This window comes from Rhipicephalus sanguineus, chromosome 3 (genome assembly GCF_013339695.2).
Source record: "Rhipicephalus sanguineus isolate Rsan-2018 chromosome 3, BIME_Rsan_1.4, whole genome shotgun sequence".
In the NCBI taxonomy this organism is placed as follows: domain Eukaryota; kingdom Metazoa; phylum Arthropoda; class Arachnida; order Ixodida; family Ixodidae; genus Rhipicephalus; species Rhipicephalus sanguineus.
This window is the reverse complement of record NC_051178.1, coordinates 114,437,840-114,464,834: the sequence shown is the minus strand read 5'-3', so window position 1 is coordinate 114,464,834 and position 26,995 is coordinate 114,437,840. Positions and strand designations below refer to the sequence as shown.

General features: G+C 45.9%; 1 protein-coding gene across 1 annotated transcript; it reads right to left on the bottom strand.

Annotated features, from left to right (window-relative positions):
- Positions 1-4,500: 4,500 nt before the first annotated feature.
- Positions 4,501-26,986, bottom strand: LOC119386974 (serine/Arginine-related protein 53). The gene is made up of 8 exons (XM_037654266.2): positions 26,741-26,986; positions 26,336-26,545; positions 22,849-22,965; positions 21,848-21,890; positions 21,713-21,764; positions 18,420-18,613; positions 7,944-8,087; positions 4,501-4,729 (listed from the first exon to the last, which is right to left on the bottom strand). The coding sequence occupies exons 1-8, from the start codon at positions 26,818-26,820 to the stop codon at positions 4,616-4,618; spliced, it is 954 nt and encodes a 317-aa protein (XP_037510194.1). The 5' UTR covers positions 26,821-26,986; the 3' UTR covers positions 4,501-4,615.
- Positions 26,987-26,995: the final 9 nt, after the last annotated feature.

Sequence of the window (26,995 nt, the reverse complement as noted above, 5' to 3'; positions counted from 1 at the left end):
AGACTGTAAAAAATTTGCTCTCTGATGTACAGCATATTCCATGCGCTGGTTCGCAGCACATACCTCATGACATTCTAGTCATTGCTGCAATTGCGAATGCATACCAAAGTTTAATGAATGTGCAGTTTTATGTAAACACACTAATGAAGAAACAAGTATTATGATTGAGGCTTGACATAGGGACATTAGTGGATGTGCACGTACGAGCCAACCTTCGATTACATTGCACGAAGAAGAAATGAAATGCTTAGACAGCTATCTCGTGTAAACCCTCACAAGTGCCTTGTTGATGGATGGCACTGCCATTTCTGAGCATGCAAAGCTTTTCGTATGCACCTTTTTTAAATGCTTAAGCATTTTAATGCTAAACATAGGCATGCGCAACGTTCCCCATTACAGAGGGCAAAGTTTTTTTACAGCGCCAACCTCCTCGTTGGTTGAGTACAAAGGATGTGCTTCTCACAATGGCCTGCATTTGGTCCCTGGCTTTTCAAGAGCAAAGATGGGAAGTAAACAGTTCTTGGAATGCAACGTCAGGGGCCTTCGGTCACAATTATCGTCAAAAACCTGTGTGATCATAACCCTGCCCTTCAAACACATGACAGGACAGTTCTACCGGGTAACGTTATGGGGCAGACATTTTGCACCCCCCTTAGGTGAATAGTGGGAGGCAGTGGACCCCCCCAGTGCGCATGCCTATGATGCTGACGCAAATAGATACAAGTGTTGAAGATTGGACGAGTTGGTTCGTCGTACTTGAACTGGTATAGCGCATTACGGGGAAGAAGAAACGGCCGAGCAGACCGACACAAGAGCGCTCTGTCCTCTTGTGTCGGTCTGCTCGGCCGTTTCTTCTTCCCCGTAATGCGCTATACCAATTCAAGTGCAAATAGATAACTACCTGTCCGTCACTCTGTCACATAGGACCACCATGCTCCAGAGCAGGGTGGCTGGTGCCCTCCTTCCTCACTGCTCATTCAGACAAGCAGTCCTGGATGTATTCACCATGAGCAATGGCAGCAGCTACTGCCTTTTCATGGCTCTGATAATGCAAAGTGCATACACATGACCATCGTCTCTGTATAAAAAAAAAAAAAACCATGGCAGCTTTGCACTAGTGGTGCCAAGCCTGAAGGAAGAGCGGAGCTGGGCAACCTTTCTTGTTTCTCTTTCTTTCCTTTTCTTGTATCTGTTTCTCTATTCATCGCTTCCTCTTTCTGTCTTGTTCCCTGCTTTCTTCTATCTCTTTCTTGTTTCTTTCTCTTTCCCTCACTGTCTTTTAAAGCGGAAGCTGTTATGAAATCACAACAAGTGCTGTTTTTGGCGCCATGGTTGTCCGTAGCCACTATCACTCGAAATAACAAAAAATTTCCAGGACGGAACGAGGTTCGAACCTGGGCCCTCTGTGTGGGAGCCCAGTATTCTACCTCAGAGCCATGCCGGTGCTTGAAACTGCTTTCAGAAAGGAACCACATTAACATATGTAATGTAGCGTGGTAGACAATAACAACCAAGTGTCACACAACGTGAATTCTGTAACCAGGCGTCACACAAGACGAAATGCGCAACGAGTGGGTTGTTGAATGCTTCCAACCCATTACACAGAGCTCTGCCATAATTCTTCATCATCATTAGCCACAGCATCAACAAAGTGCACATAATGCCTTACAGGTGTTGAGCAGGTACCACGGTTCTGCGCAGAATGATGAAAAATTGCACAGTGGCTGCTTCGCTACTTCACAAAAATTATGATTTATAGCGTAGTGGGTTCCTCGCAAGTGCACTTCTATTGGTTGCCAAGGAAGCCCATAAGGCTCTCATGATTCGTTTCTTCAGGGTCTCAATAAAGTTAATTCTCTCTCTCTATCTCTTTCTCACGTTAGCGTATGTTATAAAGCGTGGTGGGAGAGTGAAATAACGACCGGGCGTCACACAATGCGAATTACGTAACTAGTGGGTCCTTTAAAGCTTCCAACCCATTACAAAAGGCTCAATCATAATTCATCATCATCAGCCGTCGCATCAAGTAACTGCACATAATGCCTTACAGATGGTACCTCGCTTCTCCGCAGAATGACTAATAATGTGGTGGGTGCTTCCCAACTTCACAAAAATTACGATTTGTGGCATAGTGGGTGCATTGCTAGTGTAGTTGTATCAGTAGCCACAAGAGAGTTTATAACGGGCTCTAGAAATGCCGCTGTTCGAGCTTTCGTTGCTGGCGTTTTTTATGTCTTTATTCCCCTTATTTCTCTCCATTCTTTTTCTTTCCATCGCTTTATTTCTCTCTTTCACTTGTTTTACGTGCCCCACTTCGCTGAGCATAGTTTTCGTGTAACGCTCACCCCTGCTGTAGTTGGTAGCTTGCCCAATTCCTGTGGTGCATACTTGCCTGAGGATTTTTGTTCGCGTTGGACAGATTACGGCCGGTTAAACAGCCCCGCTGTTAAAAGTGAAGTGGTTACAAAGGGAACACTTTTGCAACTAGTCACTGGTCCACAATAAGTAAACTTTAGTGCCAGAGTATGCAACCCAAAAATACCAATGTGCAGCACAGCAACTCAACATTGTTTACGCTTCATTGGTTTCCTGAGCTGCTATAAGCCCGTCTTTTTTCTTTTACGGTAAGACTCCCTGGAATTGCAAGAATTTATAACAACATCCCCGCCAAAACCAAGAGCAATACGAACTCTACAGTGCAAGTGCCAGAGACGTGGCCAGAGACATCGTCAAACGAATGGCGGATGTCGAGGGATATCAGTGTTGCCATACTAAATTTGCAATATATATGCATTGTCCAGCGCGTCGCAACAGTATAGAAAATGTGCTTAAAATTCTTTAATTTTACAGCGAAGCTGTAAATGGCGCACCTTAATTTTGTGGCGTCCATCTGCGTACCAAAAAAGAACCCACACGACCTCCTCCAAGCGAGCGATAACATCACATAACGACTCCTTCGTGTCATATTGACCTCACAGATCACCGAAACGTGCGACAACGCGAGTCACAGGATGATGTCATCACTTGATATCGTTGATTGGTCAAATGTGGATAGATCATGGAGGCAGTACAACACCATGCAAGGTGCAGAAAGCTTCAGTGGAGTGGTACGTGTTTAGTACACGTTTTGCCATGTCGTGTTGTTTTTTTCCTCGTTTTGTCTCTGTTTCTGTCTAGCTCCTTTATGTATGTCTTTCTCTGTCTCGATCTTTTTATGTCTTTATTCTCTTTATTTCTCTCTATTTTTCTCTTTCTATCGCTTTCTTTCTCTTTCACTTGTTTCATGGGCTCCACTTTGCTGAGCAGAGTTTTCGTTTAACGCTTGCACCTGCTGTACTCTGTAGTGGGGCTTGCCCAATTCCTGTGGCGCATACTTGCCTGAGAACTTTTGTTCGCGTTGGACAGATTACGGCTGGCTTTAAACAGCTTCGCTGTTAAAAGTGGCGTAGCTACGAAGGGAACACCTTTGCAGCAAGGCATTAGTTCACAATAAATGCGAGTGCCAATGCATGCAACCCAAGAATACGAACGTGCACAACGCAGCAACTAAACTTTGTTTATGCTTCAGTGATTTTCTGAGCTGCGATAAGCCTTTTTTTCTTCTATGGTAAGACTCTCCAGAATTGCAAGATTTTTTTAACCACTACATCCCCCCCAAAACCAAGCGCAGCACTAACTCTACAGTGAGAGTGCCAGAGACGTCGCCAAATTATTGGTAAATGTCGGGGAATATCAGCGTTGCCAGACTAAAGAAGGGACATGTATTGTGCAGTGTGTCGCAACAGTGTAGAAAATATGTTTAAAAATTGTTAAATTTTACAGCGGACCTGTAAATGGCACACCTTGATTTTGTGGTGTCCAACCACGTACCAATAAAGAACCCACGTGACCTCCTCCACGCAAGCAATAACATCATGTAATGACTCCATCATGTGACAATGACGTCATCACTTGACATTGTTGATTGGTCAAAGGTGGATGGATCACAGAGGCAGTGCAATGCCATGCAGGGCGCAGAAAGCTTCGGTGGAGCGGTACGTGTTTTGTACATGTTTTGCCACGTCAGTCGAGTCCAGGCACTATGTTGGTGCAGTTGCGCATGGCAGGTATGGGTTGACTATGTGTTGTGAGAACGCCCGAGAAGCAGCACACTAATGAAGAACATTGACCAAAGCAGACTAAAGTGCACCTATGGTCACCCACATTCACAGAGTGGAATGGCTCCAACATTTTTCGCCATCTGACTGATATATACCACGTAGAGTACTGCCTGCAAAAAGAAAGGCAAACAACATAATGCGACAAACTTTTGTCAGTCATTACTGTTCATACTACTAATTAAATTCACCACAGCCAGAGCTTGCTGATGACACCCTCCTTTTTTTTATTAGTAGAATGCCAGTTGTGTGCATAAACAAAATTGCGCTCGACTGCAGAGGCTTCAGAACAGAAGACAGCCGAGATGTATAATGACACGAAAAAAACAGAGAGAAAAACCCCCCACACAATGCTCTATATACAAAAATTCAAACACCATTGACTGTTCACAGGGGTCACCACACAGTGTCCTTAGTCCATCAACCAGTGAAGCCATCAGCTTCCTATTTGGGTGCAGTCACGTGTCATTGAGCACCAAGCCACTCGTGGTTGTTCCATTGACGCGCTTTCTTCTTTCAGCAGCTAGTTTCTTTCGCCAGCGTTCCAGTTTCACCTCTGTCGCCTCCTTAAGCTTTATACAAAAGAAAAGGACGGAAAAAGGTAAGGCAAATATAATATGCCTTGGTAAAAATGCACACATCACCATTTCAAGACATCTTAGAATAAAAATGTTACAATTGTTGCACAATACATCTTACCTTAGTCCAACTGGCCAACGAATGCGTTACGTTTTGGCATCTACACACCCGTGTGCAATGTGCACATAGGTGTTTGCAATGTGTACATAATTTATGCCACAAAATCTGGTACGATGTCATAGTTAAGTCATATTTCAGACTTCAAGAATCATAAGCACATGAGCTGGCCTTTAAGACAAACTTAGCACATCTTTCATATAAAAAGACTCAACTAATAAACGTCTGTTACACAAATGGTCATGTCAATGTGTATGCTCCACAATGCAAGAAAAAAAGCACATATCCAGAAATGGGGTGGGAAGTGTGTCAATGATGAGCCTCATTTGTTAGAATAACATAGAACTTCCTTACTTAGTTGCTATGATGGGATACAATGGGTTATACCTAGGGGTGTGCGAATATTCGAAATTTCGAATGTTTTTCGAATAGTGTTTGCTATTCGATTCGCACTCGAATTTTACTATTCGAACTATTCGAACTTCCCCAAAACAAATACAGTCAACGTCCGATTGAAAGTGACCCCTTCAGATTTTCAATATGCTTCACCTCATTACACTCTCGTATTGCGGCAAAGCTGCCTTTCAAGCTCCGTTACGGTTGAACTTTGCCATGACACAGTCAACGTCCGATTGAAAGTGGTCCCTAGATTTTCAATATGCTTCACCTCATCACACACTGGTATTGCGGCAAAGCTGCCTTTTAAGCTCCGTTACGGTCGAACTTTGCCAACGTCCGATTACATGTGGTCCCTAGATTTTCAATATGCTTCACCTCATCACACCCGGTATTCCGGCAAAGCTGCCTTTCAAGCTCTGCTGCGGTCGCAAATTTACTAACTCAAGAAAACGCTGATTCCAACATGGAGATGAAAGATGTGGCAGAGGTGGGGCTCAATTAATGCTGTTTTGGACCTGAAATTTGGGCAGGAAGTCCGAAAAATCGGAAGCCAAAGCTTTTTAGCATCCAAAATTTCAGATGTTCTTATATATCGTCTACGAGGCAGATTTGAAACTCCGGACTTGAAGGGAGCACACCCTTGTCCGCCACATCAGTTGGGCTTCCACAGAAGTTGAAAGAGGAGGAGAGGCTGAGGAAATGGCATCTTTGCCTATCACGTGTAAAGTGTTGTCGGCAACACTTTGGTTGCACCAAATCATGTACATAAATAGAATTTGGCCTCTACATTGCTTCATTCTTGATAAGACAACTATGAAACACCACCCTGCCAGTGCTTCATCAACCTAGCGAAAAGAAACACTTTCATGTTGCTATCTCATAAGAATATGCTTAGGAATCCTCTCTAACTTTTTTTTCTGCAATTTCGCTTCGAAGTATTCGAAAAATATTCGATTCGATTCGCACTCACACTTCAATATTCGAATTTGCTTCGCACCCAAAATTTTGCTATTCGCACAGCTCTAGTTATACCCCTTGTATTAGTGTAATGCATGTATAACACCTTTGCTAAAATTTGTCTAGGTGGCACAATTTTTTACACATAACGTGTTGTGTAGAATATCGCTTGACTAAGTGCAGTGCAAGGACATCACATACTGGAAGACAAATGCACTGTGAATTGCAATGTGCACTCTATATGCTGCAGACTAAAAGTCAGTGATGACTGCAGTGCCTAGAAAATTTTTTAATCATAGCAAGCAGAGGGCCAACATCATCCTTTATTGGTAAAAATTAATTATGTTCTATGGGAACTAGAAACCTAACATTGCAAGTCTCAGGAAATTAGAACGAATGTAGCCAAAATACAGAAAAATAAAAGGTCAGAAATCCTTGACATTCTACAGAAAATTTAGGTAATGGGATGTTTCGGCATGAAATTAAGAAATGATAATGTGACCTTAATTTTCTATTCTAATGAGCCTATGATTACAAAATTATTTACAATAGAGTTCCCATAGGATAATTACACAGTAGAACCCCGCTGATACGTTTTTGAAGGGACCGTAGAAAATAAACGTATGAGACGGGAAACGCAAGAGCCGAAAAACAGGAAAAACGACAAAATATTTAGTGGTACAGAATTTTATTTCAATGCTTACGAGCAGCACGAAAATTGGCGCACTCAGCCGCGATCTAGTCGACGGATAGAAACGCGGAGCTGGGGATGGCCTCATCCACAGAAATGTAATCAATGTATGTAGTTTTTTTAACACCAACAGCTGTAGGCATGAAAGAACTAAGCACACGCAATCACGACCAGCGCGGCGAGTCCGACCGCGAACCGCGCGCACGACCATGCGAGCTCCAACCAGCTCGAACTCCTCCCGTCCTCCAACAAATAAAGATATAAAGATGATGATGAGTCTACGCCAACGTGATGGCAGAACTAAATGCTAATCTCGAAGGCCTTGCTTTCGCGAGCAATTACGTCCTAGACGCCATCTTTGCAGTACGAATCTTGAAGGCGATGCATTTGTTTGCATCAATCGAAAGATCCTGTTGCTTGCACCTCTCATGCGGCTAATGTTACGGTCAAACCAGGCCAAGCTGCGTGAAAATGCACCAATGACCGCTCTCTTCGGTAGTCACTCGGTCGGCTCCGAGCGCACTTCGCGACGTATCATACGGGAACGGTCCGACAGTTACGACGTAACAGCGGGGTTCCCAATACATTGTATCCTATGGGAGCTATGCCGGGACCAACGGAAAACGACGTAACAGCCGGGAAAACGCAGCAGTGAGGAACGTAACAGCAGGCTTCTACTGTAGTGTAAAGTGATTTAGTGTTTCGCTTTCGTGCCCCTTTAAATTGCCATTGTATCAGAGAATGATCTTATACAACTTTGTTTCTAGCACAGAACCACTGTGCTGTGGCACCAGTGGACAAGTGGAGGCATATATCACAGGCAGATTTCCAGGGACTTTTAACATGCCAGCAGAAAACTCAAGCATCTGTGCTTAACAATTATGACAAAAAAAAAAGTGAACTTGTTATGACAGCTGTTTAAAAAGAAATTGTCTCACTTTTCTTGAAAGTATACAGCTCGTTTATAGCAGTTAAAAAGCTTCAACTTTCAAAAATAATCAGGAGTGCATAGCTTTCGGTATTCATTTATTTCAAATGTGTACCTTTGGGTGGATCAGCAGCTCTGGCTTCTCCCTCCAGTTGGACAGAGGCACCACTTCCTTGGCTGCTGATACAAGGGATTCAAACGATCCAAAAATGGCTGCTGCATGGTTGTCCACTACTTTAGAAGTACCCGCTGCCGAATCCTGCGTAGCATGAGAAGAAAAATTTTTTATCAACACTGTTACAAACAAAATATAATAAAAAGACAGAAAAGCTGGACTCCAAAACTTGTTTCTGTTCCATAATGTCAATCAGTGAGAAGAGTGGTTGGGCGCTGCAGACCCTTCAACATATTTAGAGACAGGTGCATTATCTAGAGGGAAAACAAAAGAATTCTAGCTCTAAGAAACAGTGCAAGTATGCACAAACTCTTCATGAGAATATTGATGAAGCTGATGGCATCAACTGATACCAAACCATTGGGACAGAACATGACAAAATAAAACGACACCAATCACAAAAAAATTAGTACACATACTTGTGAATGTATCAACTCCTACACGGGCGTCTTGTTCAAAACAGGGACCAAAACCAACAAAGCCGTTTAAGTGTTCAGTACAACGTGTCCAAGATATCTACCCCACACAAATGACAAATTTTTACCGCTTTGATCGAGTGTGTCCGTCATGGTCTGAATATCAAGCAACTCTACGTAAAGACATGTCTCGATTCTCTTGTTTTACAATTATACATGCCTGCACCTCGTTAATAGCATACCCTGATGAAACAGCACAATGTTAAGCAAGGGCATTCGATGATGATCTTGCTTCTTGATGTCATTTTGGTTTCACTCGATTCTGCTCTTGAAGTTGCCACTTTTGCTGATGTAGACAAACAAACGATCTGTGTATGTAATGGCATACACTATACCTGGGAAGTTCTCATGCTTTAAAACGGCTGCAGTGTGAAAATGCATAAAAGCAACGTAACAACATGAATCACGGCACCTCCATATATGACGGCGACATTTTCTGTTTTGCAACATGTAGTGTGCATATGCCCAAAGAACTGAGCAAGACCTGGCATGGTATCACGAATTTTGATTGACGAATTTGATAGTTCTTTCAAGTCGACTTTATCACTGATAATCCAAGTAATATGTCCTTTTCCTCCTGAAGATTGCTTGCACATACCAGCCACATTAGTGACATCAATTTTCTGAACGATCGCTAAAAAAATAAATAAGGGCTCATCGCGATTAGTGCTACTGTCTTTATAGCTAATCACGCTTGTTATCTGATATGTGGCGGTAACAAAAACGCTATATCAGCCACTGACACACGGCACACGCAGCAGAGGGTACCGAACTATGCTGCACGGAGATGGATATACACCAGGGCTCCGGCATGCCACGAATCAGCTGCATGCTCTCTTGCTCTCCGCCACTCCAGAGTCGAGGAGAGCACTGAGTTGCACCCTTTCTCCCAAGCTGCCACCAGAAAGCGCGCTGATCCACTTTGGCAGCCGCTATTCGTTGTGTGAAGAACAATTTGAAGAGTGCACTGGCAAAAACCGCGACAACTTAATCGTTTGACCACTGGCCCCAGCAGAAGTTTCAATTTATCACCGCGGTCTTGCCCTGCAGCAACAGTGGCACCCTGTTATAATGAAATTGTAAATAAACGTGCTTCTTTATATAGAGGTTCAAAATACACAGCGAAGGCTTGGACAGCAAAGAAGAGTTTCAGTTCTCTTTGGAGAGTCGCAACAAGGATACAGAACAGCACATTTTTTCTGAATCTTGAGCAGCATGTCTTTTCTTGACATCATAAGCGGATGCTGATATATGTAAACAAACCTCAATTGCTGCCTCTAAGGTTTGTTTTCACGGCCTCGCTTATCACCCCCTGAGCTTTATGTTTAAAATTCAGAAAGACACCGAGGACTTGAGAGGCTAGGGCAGTCTGCGTGGTGCAGTTCAGTGAAGCCAATCCTGTCCATATTTTAAAAATATATATATTTTGCATGTAGTACCTTTAATTATTTTGTTTTTATTTATTTATTTTATTTATTAGATACTGTGAGCCTTAGCAGGCCCTTACAGGAGTCAACAATAAGTACATAAGCATAATTGTCAACAGAATTTAAGAAAACACAGAGTAGTTATCACACTTCGCCACAATGTTTCATGCTACAAAGTTGTCTGAACATTTCTTCAAAGAAAACAAGGGCAGGAAATGTGTTTACATAATAAAGTGTTACACACATACAAAAATGACAGTATAGAAACTATTCAGTGATATAGCAACATAGTAATTTCAAGGAATCATACAAAAAACAGTTCTTCAATATTAGCTTTTTAAGACGATTAGAGTCAATTAGGCAAACGAAAAGATCGGTATTTTTGGATCATTTCTGGTCAAAAAACTAGGTACGGATGGGTTTATCAAAAGTTAGCATGCTGGCTACTCACTTCAAATATGCACGCAATTAAAGCCATGTTTTGCAAGTTAAGAAGAGGCCACACATGTGGCACACACTATTATTTGTTTTAAGTAGAGCTGTGCGAATAGCAAAATTTTGGGTGCGAAGCGAATTCGAATATTGAAGTGTGAGTGCGAATCGAATCGAATATTTTTCGAATATTTCTCGAATATTTCTAAAATATTTTTCGAATACTTCGAAGCGAAATTGCAGAAAAAAAAGTTAGAGAGGATTCCTAAGCATATTCTCATGAGATAGCAGCATGAAAGTGTTTCTTTTCGCTAGGTTGATGAAGCACTGACGGGGTGTTGTTTCATAGTTGTCTTATCAAGAATGAGGCAATGTAGAGGCCGAATTCTATTTATGTACATGATTTCGGGCAACCAAAGTGTTGCCAACAACACTTTACACGTGATAGGCAAAGATGCCATTTCCTCAGCCTCTCCTCCTCTTTCAACTTCTGTGGAGGCCCAACTGATGTGGCGGACAAGGGTGTGCTCCCTTCAAGTCCGGAGTTCCAAATCTGCCTCGTAGCATTGATATATAAGAACAAAACAGCATTAATTGAGCCCCCAACTCTGCCACATCTTTCATCTCCACGTTGGAACCAGCGTTTTCTTGAGTTAATACATTTACGACAGTAGCGGAGCTTGAAAGGCAGCTTTGCCGCAACACCGAGGTGTTATGAGGTGAAGCATATTGAAAAATCTAGGGACCACTTCCCATCGGACGTTGTCTCTTGGCAAAGTTCGGCCGTAACGGAGCGTGAAAGGTAGCTTTGCCGCAATACGAGAGTGTAGTGAGGTGAAGCATATTGAAAATCTGAAGGGGTCACTTTCAATTGGACGTTGCCTGTACTTGTTTTTGGGAAGTTCGAATAGTTCGAATAGTAAAATTCCAGTGCGAATCGAATCGAATAGCAAACACTATTCGAAAAATATTCGAAATTTCGAATATTCGCACACCCCTAGTTTTAAGTGGTAGTGAACCACCCAGCTGAGGTAACGAGGCAAAGGATTAACCATAATCCATTCTTGCCCGAATGTTGGAAATTGTAGGCCCACAGAAAAAAAGCACTTTTGTATACGTACTGTACCATGACCAGACTCTTCTCTATGTGACAACGTTCTTTAAAAATGATCTGCCTTTTAACAGCAAGTCACCTGTTGTCTTTTAAAACGTTTCTCAATGACACAGTGTAGCGTATACCCAAACAATACGTACAGTCGATCCCGGATATATCGAACTCGAAGGGGACCGCGAAATAGTTCGATATATCGAGAATTCGAAATACTTTTAAAATATGCGTATTGTCACGTGGTCGTGACGTCGACGAAGACAGCAGTCGGCGTTTGCAGGATGAAACTGTTTATTTGGCCGAACTTGTGGCCGGAAAATGAGAACTAGAACTACAGCAATACACGATGTACAACGATAGCGGCGAACAGGGCGTCGTCCGTCGATCAACTGACAAGCGGAGAAGCGCGTCGGCATTTAAACATGTGCCGTCGAATATTCCAGCGTTATCGCTGGCTATCGTGCAATTTCTAGAATAAGCTCGAGTGTGCGCGTCTTGCGCGCAATCTTAACAAAACGATCTAGAATGATCGTGAAGGTTCTCGAACAATGAGGCGCGGTTCGCGCTGAGCGTTGCTGGCAGTCTTTGTGGCCGAAAACCGAATATAGGAAAAGTGATAAAGAAACGCACGTGGCAATGCCCCCCTCTGAAAAAGCATCGTCCCGATGCTTAAAACATGACACGGGGAGGGGGGGGGGTGGCCAATATATGCAACAATAAATAACAAGAATAAAGCGAGAAAGTACAATAAACAATAAGCAAAAGTACAGTCCTCAGATTCACTAACGCGCGTAATATGGCTTGAGGCGCACGACATGGACGACTTCAGGTCGTGCACGGCGCCGCTGAGAGTTCGTAATGCCGTCAGGGACAACCTCGTAGTCGAGTGCGCCGAGGCGTCGAAGTACCCTGTACGGTCCGAAGTATCGTCGCAGAAGCTTCTCACTAAGTCCTCGTCGGCGTATTGGCGTCCATACCCATACACGGTCACCGGGTTGGTATTCCATGTGGCGTCGTCGAAGGTTGTAGCGGCGGCTGTCAGTCGTCTGCTGGTTCTTAATCCGTAGGCGGGCGAGCTGTCGTGCTTCTTCGGCGCGCTGTAGGTAGGTCGTCACGTCGCTGTTTTCCTCGTCGGTCACGTTTGGTAACATGGCGTCGAGCGTCGTTGCCGGGCTCCGTCCGTAGACCAACTTGTATGGCGTCATCTGTGTCGTTTCTTGTACGGCCGTGTTGTACGCGAAGGTCACGTACGGAAGGATGTTGTATGGTACGCGAAGGTCACGTACGGAAGGCCATGTACGTCGACGTTGTGCTCAACGTCGACGTACATGGCCAGCATGTCGGCGATGGTCTTATTTAGACGCTCGGTGAGGCCATTGGTTTGCGGGTGGTAAGCGGTGGTGCGGCGGTGGCTCGTCTCGCTGTACTTGAAGATCGCCTGAGTTAGGTCCGCAGTAAAGGCGGTACCTCTGTCTGTTATGAGGACCTCTGGGGCGCCATGACGCAAGACGATGTGCTCCACGAAGAACTTGGCTACCTCGGCGGCACTGCCTTTGGGCAAGGCCTTTGTCTCGGCGTAGCGGGTGAGGTAGTCTGTCGCCACGACGATCCACTTGTTTCCGGTATTGGACGTCGGGAACGGCCCCAGTAAGTCCATCCCGATTTGCTGGAACGGCCGTCGAGGTGGCTCGATAGGCTGTAGAAGTCCGGCTGGCCTAGTGGGCGCTGTCTTGCGTCGCTGGCAGTCCCGGCAGGTCTTTACGTAACGGGTGACGTCGGCGGAAAGGCGCGGCCAGTAGTACTTCTCCTGTATTCTTGCTAGCGTGCGAGAAACACCCAGGTGTCCAGACGTCGGGTCGTCGTGTAGAGCCTGGAGGACCTCTGGCCGCAATGTCGAGGGTACCACGAGAAGGCAATCGGCTTGAAGCGGTGAGAAGTTCTTCTTTAGGAGAACACCGTTGCGCAAGAAAAACGACGTCAGTCCCCGCGTGAATACCTTCGGAACGACGGTGGTCCTGCCCTCGAGATAATCCACAAGGCCTTTCAGTTCCGGGTCGGCTCGCTGTCGTTCGGCGAGGTCGTCGGCACTGATGGCTCCCAAAAAGCTGTCGTCATCCGGGTCATCGGGCGGTGGTGGGTCGACAGGGGCACGAGACAGGCAGTCGGCGTCGGAGTGTTTCCTTCCGGACTTGTACACGACGGTAATGTCAAACTCTTGAAGTCTTAGGCTCCACCGTGCGAGGCGACCTGAAGGGTCCTTCAAGTTAGCTAGCCAACACAAGGCGTGATGGTCGCTCACAACTTTGAAGGGCCTGCCGTAGAGGTAGGGGCGAAACTTTGACGTAGCCCAGATGATGGCGAGGCACTCCTTTTCTGTTGTGGAATAGTTCACCTCTGCCTTAGACAGCGACCGGCTAGCATAACTGATAACCCTTTCCAGTCCAGCCGTCCGCTGCACAAGGACGGCGCCGAGTCCTACGCTGCTTGCATCGGCGTGAATCTCCGTATCGGCGTATTCGTCGAAATGCGCAAGTATCGGAGGTGTCTGCAGGCGTCGTTTGAGTTCATGAAATGCTTCGACTTGCGCTGTTTGCCACCTGAATTCGACGTTAGTCTTCGTGAGAAGCGTCAGTGGTTCGGCGATCCGTGAAAAGTTTTTGACGAATCGTCTGTAATAGGCGCATAAGCCGAGAAATCGGCGCACGGCCTTCTTGTCGGTGGGTGGGGCGAAGTCGGCGATGGCAGCTGTTTTCCGCGGGTCTGGGCGCACTCCAGACTTGCTGATCACATGACCCAGAAACAGGAGCTCGTCGTATGCGAATCGGCACTTTTCTGGCTTCAGGGTCAGTCCAGAGGTCTTGATTGCTTGAAGTACTGCCTCAAGCCGCCGGAGATGCTCGTCGAAGGTCGAGGAGAACACGACGACGTCGTCCAAATACACAAGGCACGTCTGCCACTTCAATCCGGCCAGTACGGTGTCCATGACGCGCTGGAACGTCGCAGGTGCCGAGCAAAGACCGAAGGGCATGACCTTGAACTCAAAGAGGCCATCGGGTGTTATAAAAGCGGTCTTTTCTCGGTCTCTTTCGTCTACTTCGATCTGCCAATAACCGGTCTTGAGGTCCATCGACGAAAAGTACGTCGCGTTGTGAAGTCGATCCAGGGTGTCGTCTATCCGTGGGAGGGGGTACACGTCCTTCTTCGTGACTTTATTCAGGCGCCGATAATCAACGCAGAAGCGCAGTGTCCCGTCCTTCTTCTTCACTAACACCACGGGTGACGCCCACGGACTCTTTGAAGGCTGGATGATGTCGTCGCGTAGCATTTCGTCGACTTGTTTCTTTATGGCCTCACGTTCTCGCGTCGAAACTCTGTAGGGGCTCTGACGAAGTGGTCGAGAATTTTCTTCTGTTATAATGCGGTGCTTAGCAAGGGGCGTTTGTCGGACCCGCGATGACGACGAGAAACAGTCCTTGTATTGCAGGAGCAGGTTTTTGAGCTGGTCTTGCTTGACCTTCGGAAGGCTCGGGTTGACGTCAAAATCAGGTTCGGGACCTCTATTCGTCGAAGCAGGTTCGGCAGCATCGAAGAGGGCGAAAGCATTGCTGGTGGCTACACATTCGTCGATGTAGGCAATCGTCGTACCAATGTTGAGGTGCCGATATTCGTGGCTGAAGTTCGTCAGCACTGCCTTTGCTTTACCGTCACGCAGCTCGGCTATACCTCGTGCGACGCATATTTGACGGTTCAGGAGTAGGTGCTGATCGCCCTCGATGACGCCTTCAAGGTTCGCAGGTTTTTCGGTGCCGACGGAGATAATGACGCTGGAGCGTGGCGGAACGGTCACCTGCTCTTCTATCACATTCAATGCATGCTTCCCTGGCGTCGCATGGGGCGGGAGCGCTTTGTCTGAGCTTAGTGTTATCGACTCAGACCTCAGGTCGATTACGGCGCCGTGGTCACTTAGGAAGTCCATTCCAAGTATCACATCCCTGGAGCAGTTTTGTAGGATTACAAAGCTCGCAGGATAAGTCCGGTTTTTGATGGTGACTCTCGCCGTGCAGACACCAATCGGCGTTATCAGATGGCCTCCAGCGGTCCGGATCTCGGGGCCTTCCCAAGCAGTCCTAACTTTCTTCAACTTTGCTGCGAAAGGCCCACTGATGACGGAATAGTCGGCTCCAGTGTCGACGAGAGCGGTGACGTTGTGGCCGTCGATCAGAACGTCGAGGTCGCTAGTCCGCCGTCTTGCGTTGCGGTTACGTCGTGGCGTCGGGTCACGGCTGCGTCGGTTTGCACCGCTGTTTCCGCGTTGCGTCGTCAGGTCTCCTTCCGGTCGCAAAGCTTCGTCTTCAGGACGTCGTTCGGCGTGCGGCGGGGGCTCGGAATTTCGTCGCGGCGTCGTCGTCGACGGCGGAGGATCTTCAGCATTTCGTCGTTCAGCAACCGCACCTCCATCGGTTGCTGCCCTTAGTTTTCCGGATACGGGCTAGGCGACCGGCCCCGGTTTGGGCCAGCGTACTGCCGGCGGTGCGGTGACATGTAGCGGCCGGGCGACGGCGAGCGCGAAGGTCGTCGTCCTTGCCACTGTGTTCCGGTGAGGTAGTCGTCGATGTCGCGAGGCCGTTCTCCTGGCTGCGGGCGCGGCGCGTTGACGGCGAATCCGCGTAGCCCCATCTGTCGGTACTGGCAGCGGCGGTACGTGTGGCCGGCCTCCCCGCAGTGGTAGCAGAGCGGGCGGTTGTCAGGGGCACGCCAAACGTCGGTCTTTCGGGGGGCACAGCGTTGTCCTGTCGGCGGGCGGTATGGCGTCGGTTGTGGTGGCGGCGGTGCCTGGCGGCGAAACTGCTGCGGCGGCGCGGCGTCTTGACGTGGGCGAGGAGGAGGGGCGTTGCGTCGGGCTGCAGCAGCATATGTCACTGCTTGCAGCTGCGGCTGCGGTGACTCGGGGGTGCCCAGAGACTGCTGGATTTCCTGGCGCACGACGTCGGCGATGGAATCTACTTGAGGTTGCGGTGAAAGTAGAATTTTCCGCAACTCCTCTTGCACGAGTGCTCGGATGGTCTCGCGCAAGTCGTCGGAGCCGAGGGCGTGAACAGCAGCGCTGTCTTTAAATGCGCGGCGATCGTACTGCCGGGTGCGCATCTCGAGCGTCTTCTCGATTGTTGTTGCCTCCGCGAGGAATTCTTGGATGGTCTTGGGTGGGTTTCTGATCAGTCCCGCGAACAGCTCCTGCTTGATTCCTCGCATGAGGAAGCGAACTTTCTTCTCCTCAGGCATCTCAGGGTCTGCGTGGCGGAACAGTCTCGTCATTTCTTCTGTGAAGAGTGCCACGTTTTCGTTTGGTAGCTGTACGCGGGTTTCGAGCAGAGCCTCGGCCCTCTCCTTGCGAACGACGCTGGTGAATGTTGCCAGGAACCTGGTGCGAAAAACGTCCCATGTTGTCAGGGTTCGCTCTTGGTTCTCGAACCATGTTCTAGCTGCGTCCTCCAAGGCGAAGTAGACATGCTGTAGCTTGTCGTCACTGGTCCAGGCATTGAAAAGGGCGACTCGGTCGTAGGCTTCGAGCCAGCTTTCCGGGTCTTCGAACGACGATCCGCGGAAGGTTGGCGGCTCCTTGGGCTGGCGGAGAAGGATTGGCGCAGGCTGCACGTGGTCGGTCATCGTCGCTGTGGTCGATGTTGAGATCTGCGGCTGCCTGGGTTTTTCGGGAAGGAGCCCGTGCTCTGGCTGCAGTCCCTTCTGCCTGCGGCTTGTTCGACGATCCGGGTTCTCCTTGCCGTCGTCCTCCTCGCGGCTTGGGCTTGGGTCAGCGCTTCGCGGGGGCGTCCGGATCATGGAAGAAGCAGCACCTCCACCAGATGTCACGTGGTCGTGACGTCGACGAAGACAGCAGTCGGCGTTTGCAGGATGAAACTGTTTATTTGGCCGAACTTGTGGCCGGAAAATGAGAACTAGAACTACAGCAATACATGATGTACAACGATAGCGGCGAACAGGGCGTCGTCCGTCGATCAACTGACAAGCGGAGAAGCGCGTCGGCATTTAAACATGTGCCGTCGAATATTCCAGCGTTATCGCTGGCTATCGTGCAATTTCTAGAATAAGCTCGAGTGTGCGCGTCTTGCGCGCAATCTTAACAAAACGATCTAGAATGATCGTGAAGGTTCTCGAACAATGAGGCGCGGTTCGCGCTGAGCGTTGCTGGCAGTCTTTGTGGCCGAAAACCGAATATAGGAAAAGTGATAAAGAAACGCACGTGGCAGTATTTAAGGCTTAAATTAAAGCACTGCAGGCCTCGACACAGTTTTCGAAAATCATAAAAAGCGCGAACATGATGATTCGCTCACATCTGCTCAAGAACACGGTGACAACTTCTTATTTTGCAAGTTACCGCACTTTATTTCGCACGAAAATAGTTGGCAATCTTGTCTTCTTTGTTGTGCGCCGTGAATTCATCAAGTTATCGTCAATGTCATTGAAGCTTTCCAAATAAGCAAATTCAGCACCTTCGGCCACAACAGCGGTGATCGACGCTGAACGCCGATGCAAGCTCTGTAGCGCGGCCAAGGGTTTAGCGGTGGCAGCGGCGGCATTGGCATCTTCGAACCGCATAGGTGAGGTGCACTTTATAAGTGTGTGCGCTTTATCGTGTAGTATTGAAGTTGTTAAGGCACAGCTTGTATGCTTTTATTACTGGAGGTTGAAGGGGTCAAAGGTCCAGTGAATACATCCGTGCAAATCTGGCCTTAACACGACCGGTTCAGTATATTTTGTCACAGTGGTCCATTAAGTCACGGACAGCGTGTGACAAATGATGCAAACATGTCGATCCACGGAACAAGCTTGCAGGTAGCTAAGCGGATGGTGGTACGACATTAATTTACGCGAAAATAAGTTAACTTGCCTACGAAACATGACACTTGCTGGTTTCCCTTTCTGGCCACAAACGGAAGCGCGTGCGGTCACCCACCTTCTTTCCATGTTCCCTGCGGGAAACGAAGGACTGCTGACTGAAGGAGGGGGCGTTGATGTCATCAATTAGGCGTGCCCGTTCAAGCTGCTCTAGCACACTGGGCGGGGTGCTGGCACCGCTTCCAGCTGCACCCTCCTTGCTGGAGCCAGAAGGGAGGAGACCACGCTCGCGCAGCTCCGCATTGGCCGTGGCTGCGATAACAGTCAGATTGTTAGTCAATTTGCACGCCAGTCTATGCATGGGCAGCCCTTGACAAAGCGCTACACGGGAGGTCGGGGACCCATACTCTCAAGTGGCCACTCTTGGCAAGGCTTTTAATTTAGAAACAAACAAAATGAGTCACAGGAAGATGGCATAAAGAAGTTTGTAGGGTTTATGTGCATAACCCCGATATGGCGTACAGCACTTGAGTAATCAAGAAACCCAGAAAAATGTAAGACAAAACTTGCAACTCCAGCGAGACAGTTTAGTACTCGGCCGATGATGCAGCCATTCCTCAGCATGATTCTGCGAATATCCTCAACAATTTATCATGAACAATGGCTGCAATGCATGGAAAGACGGAATACAAGGCTACCTGTGCATTTCTATTAGATTCTCACAAAAAATAACTGTTTGATGTTACCTTTGACAATGATGCACGTGATCGAAAAAAGTATCACTTCTGCCCGGCCCTGCATTGCCCACGCACTTGCATTTCCACATTAGTTTCAATATCTAGCACTGCTGCACTGGCTTCGCTCACTCGCAAAACTCTTTAACTGAAACCAACAGACAATGCTGCATCTATGTGATGTCATTTGTGCATGTGTGATGCATAAAATGTAAGACACCTAAGCACCTACTGTCAAGCAGTAAAGGGCACTGATGGCATATGCGACAATTTGTTTCTTAGGTGCGGATGATTTGGATTATGCAAGGTTATGTGGACCCTCGCAACACAATATTCTTCTAATCTAGCCTCTTTTTTTGGCAAGAAACAAGAGCTGCAAAATTCCTGGAATCATATTTTAGCACTCCATGTTGACTTAATGTTTGCCTTTAGTGCACATTAAGCGTGCAGTGTAACCTAATATTTTCCTTAACCATTTGACACGCTACGTACACAATCATGTACACCACTTAATTTTGTCAGTTGTATCGACTAGTGGCTAAGAAAGAGCTAGATACGTTGAGCTTTGGATAAATTGAACATCCTGCCTAATAAATTTGTCTTCTTTTAACTTCATTTTGCAATGTATTGTTGCATAAAATTCATTTGCTGAAGGCACTACCACGTTCGACAAGTTGTTCAGCGTGTCGCTTCCTGCGAGCCACATCTAAAATACGATTTTTCTTTGCTCAAAATTGACAACACTGAAAACGAATTCACATTATATTTCTAGCCTGAGATTTGATTCTACATAAGCAAAAACAAGGCAGGAATGACTTTATAATAAATAGACATTTAGTTACAATCTAATTGGGAATAATTACTATTACACAGAAAAAGTAGTGTATTATGACATTATTTTTGTTGCAATAGAATACTGAGTGCCTTGAAATAACCTTGTATCGATTTGATGCATTTGCAGAGAGTTCTTCATAGGTGGTGTCAGAAAGGATTAAGGTCCTTAAGCCTTAATGTAGTCATGGGCCATAATGTAAATGGACATTTTGTACAGGAACGCTGCGGAGGAATGTTACATGCCCCTACACTACCTGCCCCCCAGCATTTGTTAACTTACAACGTGAAAAAATGTTTTAAGTACCATAAGAGAGAAGGGTAAAAAAAAGTGGCCAGTCAAGAGTACAGTCATTCAGATTTGAAGTCGGGCTCTCAGGGTGATCTTTTTTTCTCTTAAATTCTGACAAGATCAGAGCTCATTTACACGCATAAGCAGAAAATGTAAGCACCACAGTAATAAAGAGGCCCTACAACTCATCTGAGTGACTTCCAGTTAAGGCATGCATTCAGCAATCTGTTTATATGCTTTGACAGTGACTGCCCATGCATGAGGAGCAGAAACAATTTAGGAAGACAATTGACAGGACAGAGGGGCAGTTAGGTTAAACATGCAAAAAGAATGCAGATGACTTCACTAATAAACTCATGTCTTTTCATAATGCTGCCGAGCTGCATAAGCAGAGTTTATGCTCTAAATGTGCAAGTCGTAGTCTTTTGTTATTTTTTTTGCTTACCTAGGAGACCTGTTACATAAGAAATGGCTGAACGAAATGCAGTTTAAAAGCTGCTGATACTGTTTTTGTATTATGCATGCTGCTGTGCACTCTCTGCAATTGCCCTAAGCCTTTTATTTCAAAAGGAATCTTTAAATTGTCTTTCATTACATATTCCACAGACTGACATGACAATGATTTGTACAAATCAAAATACAACTCCATAAAACTTGCTGCAGCAAATAGATCATTGCGTTAATTATTAATTTTCTCTGCAGGCATTTGCCAAGTACAAAGCAGTAGAAAGGCAACAGCAAAACCCAAGTGCAGCACTCAAACTGTGCTGAAAGGTGTGAGCAATGTTCAAGGGCTGTTTTGATCTCTCTCGCTTACATATTGACAATAGATTAGGGTAAATAAAAATCACAATTTTGCCGCAAGGGCAACGCAATGATAGCAACAAATGGTGAGGTTATATGAAGCAAGGCCAGCAGCTAACTCTCTCAGATTCGATCTCGCATAACATTACAAAACGCTCGTGTAAGGGAATACAGCAGCTCCAGGGAGTGAAACGATTTTTGTGCTGACGTCCCTACGTGAAGTAAGTAAGCGGTGAGAGCACAAAACGTACAAGTGTATACGAGCCGTCTACCGACGTCTGTTGAGATAGAGCGTGCAACTACACCCTTTTGATCAAAGATTGCAGTTACTGGTCAAGCAACGCAGCCCACCCCCCCCCCCCAATTCTTCATGCTCCTTCGCTCGATGAAACCATCGATGGCAGGGTTCGCACGTCAGGCTAGCTATTGCACGCGCCCTCTGTGCAATAGAAATGGCCAGCTCGTTTCATCTCTGCTTCAGCCACGTTTGTTGCCAGCGCTCACGAGCTTGTATCACGCATAGAACATACGATGCAACGGGCGATACTATCAGATTGGACTTTATATGGAACACGATGGCGACGACAGAAACTCGTTAAGAGTGTCTGTATAGTTACTCTCGCAATAAAGTCACCACTGGTCGTTGACAAAATTATTCACAGTGGCACCATCCCCTAGTCCCCGTCCCCTCCAAATTACTTGTGGCTTCTACAGATTATGGCACATGAGAACATGACATGAAGGGCACACCTGCGGCTTTGATCACCTGTTGAATCTTTTGCTTGAGCTTGTCAGTTTCATTCTGGAAGCAAAAAGTGAAGTAGTTAGTGCAGTGTCACCAAGAGTCACCAAAGGCTTAAAAGCATCAATGTGCACAGTACTCACCCCAGTCCTCGATGGCAAGGGGTCTCCTGGTTTCCGCACTCTCCTGAGTAGATAAACATGGAACAAAAAGGGATGCATGTAGGCACCAAGACACTGTATGCGTGAGCAGTGGAGTGAGAAACAAAGAGAGAGATGGAGGGAGAGGGGTGGACCTAGTAGACGCAAGCCTGAACGGGTACTGTTACATAGAGAAAAGCGTGAGGGAATGATTTTTTTATTGCCAGCATGTTACGTCATAAGAGACAAGCATGATCAATTACTGTGACAACAAAGGGATGGTAAGAAAACCAGATGCATATTTTGGCTTCTTGCAGCTTGTCAAGGGTATCTATATCCCTCACAACAAGTCCCGTACTAGTAAAACAGCACAATGTTTTTAACCATCACAGTTATTTTTGCATTATTACCAATCTGTTGAATCTAATATTTAAAAGGGTATGGGTCTGAGCTTGTTGATAAGGCTTCACGGGTTTGAAACAGCGCGAAAAATACGAGGATAGAGAAAGAAACAGACAGACTATCAGCATCTATCGTATTTTTCGCGCTGTTTCAGACCCATGTAACCTAATATGTCCTCCTTCACTATCTGCGTGAAAGCAGTAGGACATATTTTACATTTGGCACCGTATTAAGCCATGGCGCATTCCCATTTTGACAAAAATTTCTTAGTCTTCTTAGGTCACACGAGTTTTTGCAGTTTGTTGCTGTCAATACGCAGCTGCCACGACTGGGATCAAACCAGCAACCTCGTGTTCAGTGGCAGAATGCCGTGTGTCCTGAGCTTTGTTGTGCGGAAGCCACCAGCTCTTAAGTTCTAACAGCGGTAATGAACAGTGCAATATGACTGACTGTAATAGGTGGTGAATCATCTTATGCAAATGGTGCAAAAGCTGAACAAGGACATCAAAAACATGAAGACAGAGTGAGTGGTTGCTCTTGTTTCATTTACCCAAAAGTCTGTATTTCATGCCAGTTTTGCCTGCTAAAACTTCAATACTCACTTTGGGGAATTTGACGCCGATGTTCTCCTGCTTCTCCTCGGTGAGTCACTGCTTGACCGCGAGCGTCTCCGGGAGCTCGAGCTGCTGCGAGACCTCCGCGATCGATGCTTCGGAGTTCTGAAAGGCCATTATCGGCATAAAATGTACACAAATTCAGGGACTTTACGTGCAGGAACTGCAATGCGATTACGAGCCATATCATAGTGCTGTAGACTCTGGATTATTTTTATCACTTTTATCACCTATACACCATTTCTTACATCGGGTGCAACACTGCAGAGGGTAGCAGGGCTTCTTGCGGTAAGTGCATTTGCACTAACAAACAGTTTAATGTTTTGCCATGTTGTTTCTTTTTTAGATTCAGTAATACATTCAAATGTTTTGTGCCTTAGAAACAAACAGACTCCGTTATATGGCTATCAATATGTTGCTCCATATCACTTAGCATTTCATTTTCATTTTCTGGTATTTTATTTGCAGCCGGTCACGACGCCACACGTGCAGGCTCATGCACAGCTTGCACAGGCATTTACAGCCTCGAAAGCCGACCACGAGATGTACAGAGTTATACATCTTGCAGACCAAACTTGTTGCACAGCTTTGACAGTGTTGCACCTCTTTAACGTGCACCTAAATCTAAGTACACAGGTCTTATTGCATTTCACCACCACCGAAATGTGGCCACTGCAGTCGGGAGCTGAACCCGTGCCCTTGTGCTTAGCAACGCAGTTGCTTAGCCATCATTCCACCACGGCAGGAAGCCGCAATTGATGTGCCTAGGGAGAATATTAACGTGGAGAAACAAAAGCACTACTTAAAAAAATTGTGTTTGCATCTTGTCATCATATAGGCCACATGGCCATGTAATGAGAATAAATGGGTGTTGCACTTTAATTGCTGCAGGTGAAACGTAAAGTCGATGCAAACAACTGCAACAGATTTAAATGCATGCAAAAGCTAACTAAGCATAATGAGGCACTAAGAGGAACATCAAGTTTCCATTAAGCTCTTTGACAAGTCTACTCTCGTTAAGTTCACAGTTGGAACCAAAAGTTTCATTCAAGCTTCTATAATCTGAATTTTGCGCTAAAACCTCGGTACCAGTGCATCAGGTTGGCATCATCAAAGATTTCGAAGTTTATTCGCTTAGCAAGGTCACTGTGGCACAATCAACATTCTCGAAGCTTATCATGTGTACTTTGTGGCTCCTTTTGAATACAATGCAGTAAACTCATAATGTGAAATCAATAATTTGGCACAATCAGACCCCATAAAAATCTATGATGTCACTGTGAGCTAATACAATAAGACGACAACAACAACAACAACAACAACAACAACAACAACAACAACAACAACAACAATAATAATAATAATAATAATATTAATGGGGTTTTATGTCCCAAAACCACGATATGATCATGAGGCACACCGTAGTGGAGGGCTCCGGAAATTATGACCATCTGGTGTTCTTTAACGTGCACCGACATCACACAATACACTAGCCTCTAGCATTTCACCTCCATCGAAATGTGAACGCTGTGGCCGGGACCGAACCCACAACCTTCGGGTCAGCAGCCAAGCACCGTAACCAATGTGGGTGTGAGCTAGTAAAAGAACTTCAAAGTTGCGTCGCAACCTATCTCTTGTTTGTGTCCTTCAACAGCCTTTTACATAAACTTTTACATGAAATCACACTGATACAGTCGCTAATGTGATGATGAGGAGAAAGTAAGTGTAAATTTAGACGTGTATAAAGGCAACATCCTCCTTAGAAAACTCAACAAAGGGCAATTCTGACATTTTCTTTCATAATGTCGAGCAAGAGGTCTCCAAGGTGAGAACACAAATTTAGTTGAAATTTACTGTCTTAGACACTGTTGCTGTCACGCCTTCTTTAAAACTTGCAGTATCGTCAAACATTGGAAGTGAACAAAGTAAAAAAAGTAAGTAAATCCTTTAAAAAAGCTTGCAAGAGTTGCAAATACGTGAAAACATATCATCAAAGATGAAATATTAAATGCGAAACATTTCTTAACTCTTTCATGCACAGAACTGCATTTTTGGCAGGAAACAGAGTTTCATGCAAAAAACGGTGAATTCTTTTTGCGAAAATGATTTTCTCACAAGCAAAAAAAAAATTGGCATCTTTAGTTCAAACAATATGAGGTGGTCACATGAGGTGACCACCATGCAGTAAGGGTCTACCAGTCAGTTTCGGTGGAAGGCTGAAAAACAGTGCTTTTTTCCCTGCAGGAGCATGGGGACATTGCATATACCACACATCTATCCCAATCTTGAAGGCTCATTAAAGTATTTCGTGAAACTTCTCCTCCAAGCACCAATAAAAAATAATATATTACCAGCCTTCTAAGACCCTTCATGCACAGGTGGTCACTCTAGGTGAACTTCAGCAACACAGTGCTCTTTGCTGACTGAGTACAGCTCTTAATTTCTGGATTCCTTGGTATTAGCTACTTATACAACGTGTAGTCCTAAGCTATCAACTTAATAAGAGCCCGACATACTTTCATTTCTGTAAAAATATCTCAGGTCTATCGTTTAACGTGCCTTGAAGACAACAGCAGCCCTATGAAATCAGACGTAACCCGTAACAGTGAAGCCTAAACAAAGTGGCATCATCTCTGTCACTATGTTGAAAGCTTTAGAAACGTGCCGTATAAAATCTGACGCGATGGGCTCGCGTGCTTCAAGAGAAAAAAAAATGAAGAAAAGGTGGTTATCGTGGGTGACCGCCGTGCCGGAAAGATTAACGAATCCAAGGCACTCTGAGCGTTTCTATCTACGTATTTATCTGTCTATCTATCTATGTAGCTGCCTACGTCTGGGTGCCCTCGTGATTGCCTCCTTAACTTAATATTGCCAGTGTACTTCACAAGTTGTGTCCCTGTGTTTCTCTTTTCACACTATGCCTAAGACAATAAGACAATATATCTAGGTACACACAAGCACACACACACACATATATATATATATATATATGGATATATATGAAATAAGTTACTAGTATCGTTTCTTTGTGCATCTCTAAGTGCTGTTGAGTCTTCAAAAAGATAATCGATTGGGAGAGCATATCTGCTAGCATAAGTTTAGCCGTCCTGTTTTTGTTTTTTGGTGCCAGGTCTGCAAAAGCTAAACAAGCCGCAACATGGCAATATGGCCTTGGTTTACATAAACAGTGGCACCACATCATTGACACCACTACCACTTGCTGCAGCACGGGATTTATCAATCAAAGTTCGAGCACAATGAGTGCTTCTTCAATCGCTTTGAAATTATTTTGGCGGTAGTCGAACTTACTCGGAACCTTTTCGGCGCCTGCGATTTTCAGTGCCACTGAAGCGATTGTAAATGAAGTGCCTTTCCAGAGACGTTAACATGCTTGAAAGATCAAGGAACGAAGTCAGCGATCGAAGATACGGCAAGGCTTGTGTTAAAGGTAACGGAAGAGCGCCACTATACTAACCTGGACCGCCTTCGTGGCCCTGGAGACCAAGAGCGGGATCGTCGGTGCCTGGAGCCCGAACGACGCCTCCTAGACGAAGACCCCTTGCTTGAGGAGTACCGGGACGAAGAGTTGGATCTGGACCTCCGCCGCCTGGATTTGTCGTGCGAGCTGTGTCCACTCCTCCTCTTGCGACGATAGCGATCCGACGAGTTGCCCGAGGACGATGAACTACGGTAGCAACGAGTGAAACAAGCTCTGTTACAGCGCGACGCTTAACGTATGGCGGCTTCAAGTGCGAGCGGGTTTCCCCGCGAAATGGACGCCCTACATTGAAGGCACTCGCCAAAAGCGGTGACGCTTAAATGAACTACGCTATACCGCGACTTAATGCACCAGTGCAACGCTGATGGTATAGAAACTTACCCAGATCTCGCATGCGTTCTCTTTTTACGCTTCCGCCTGGAAGAGCTAGCCGTGTCCGAATCGCTGTCGCGGTGTGGCATTGTGAAACGCGGGATGTATTTACACGCGGCCTCTCACTTTCTCACTCTGTAATTCGATCATTGCTGTTTTGTTACACGTGCTAAACGCCATATAATAGACAACTCACGCATACCGGCGAAAACTACTCATAAACAACGCGATAGTATGCGCCATTTTTTTACTGTCCCTTCCAGT

Excerpts from the sequence above, each read along its gene's own strand:
- LOC119386974 (XM_037654266.2), bottom strand. The coding sequence starts at position 26,820 with ATGCCACACCGCGACAGCGATTCGGACACGGCTAGCTCTTCCAGGCGG. Across the intron at positions 22,966-26,335 it reads GGGCCACGAAGGCGGTCCAG|AACTCCGAAGCATCGATCGC; the intron begins GTTAGTATAGTG and ends ATGGCCTTTCAG. Across the intron at positions 8,088-18,419 it reads GCAGGGAACATGGAAAGAAG|GATTCGGCAGCGGGTACTTC; the intron begins GTGGGTGACCGC and ends CATGCTACGCAG.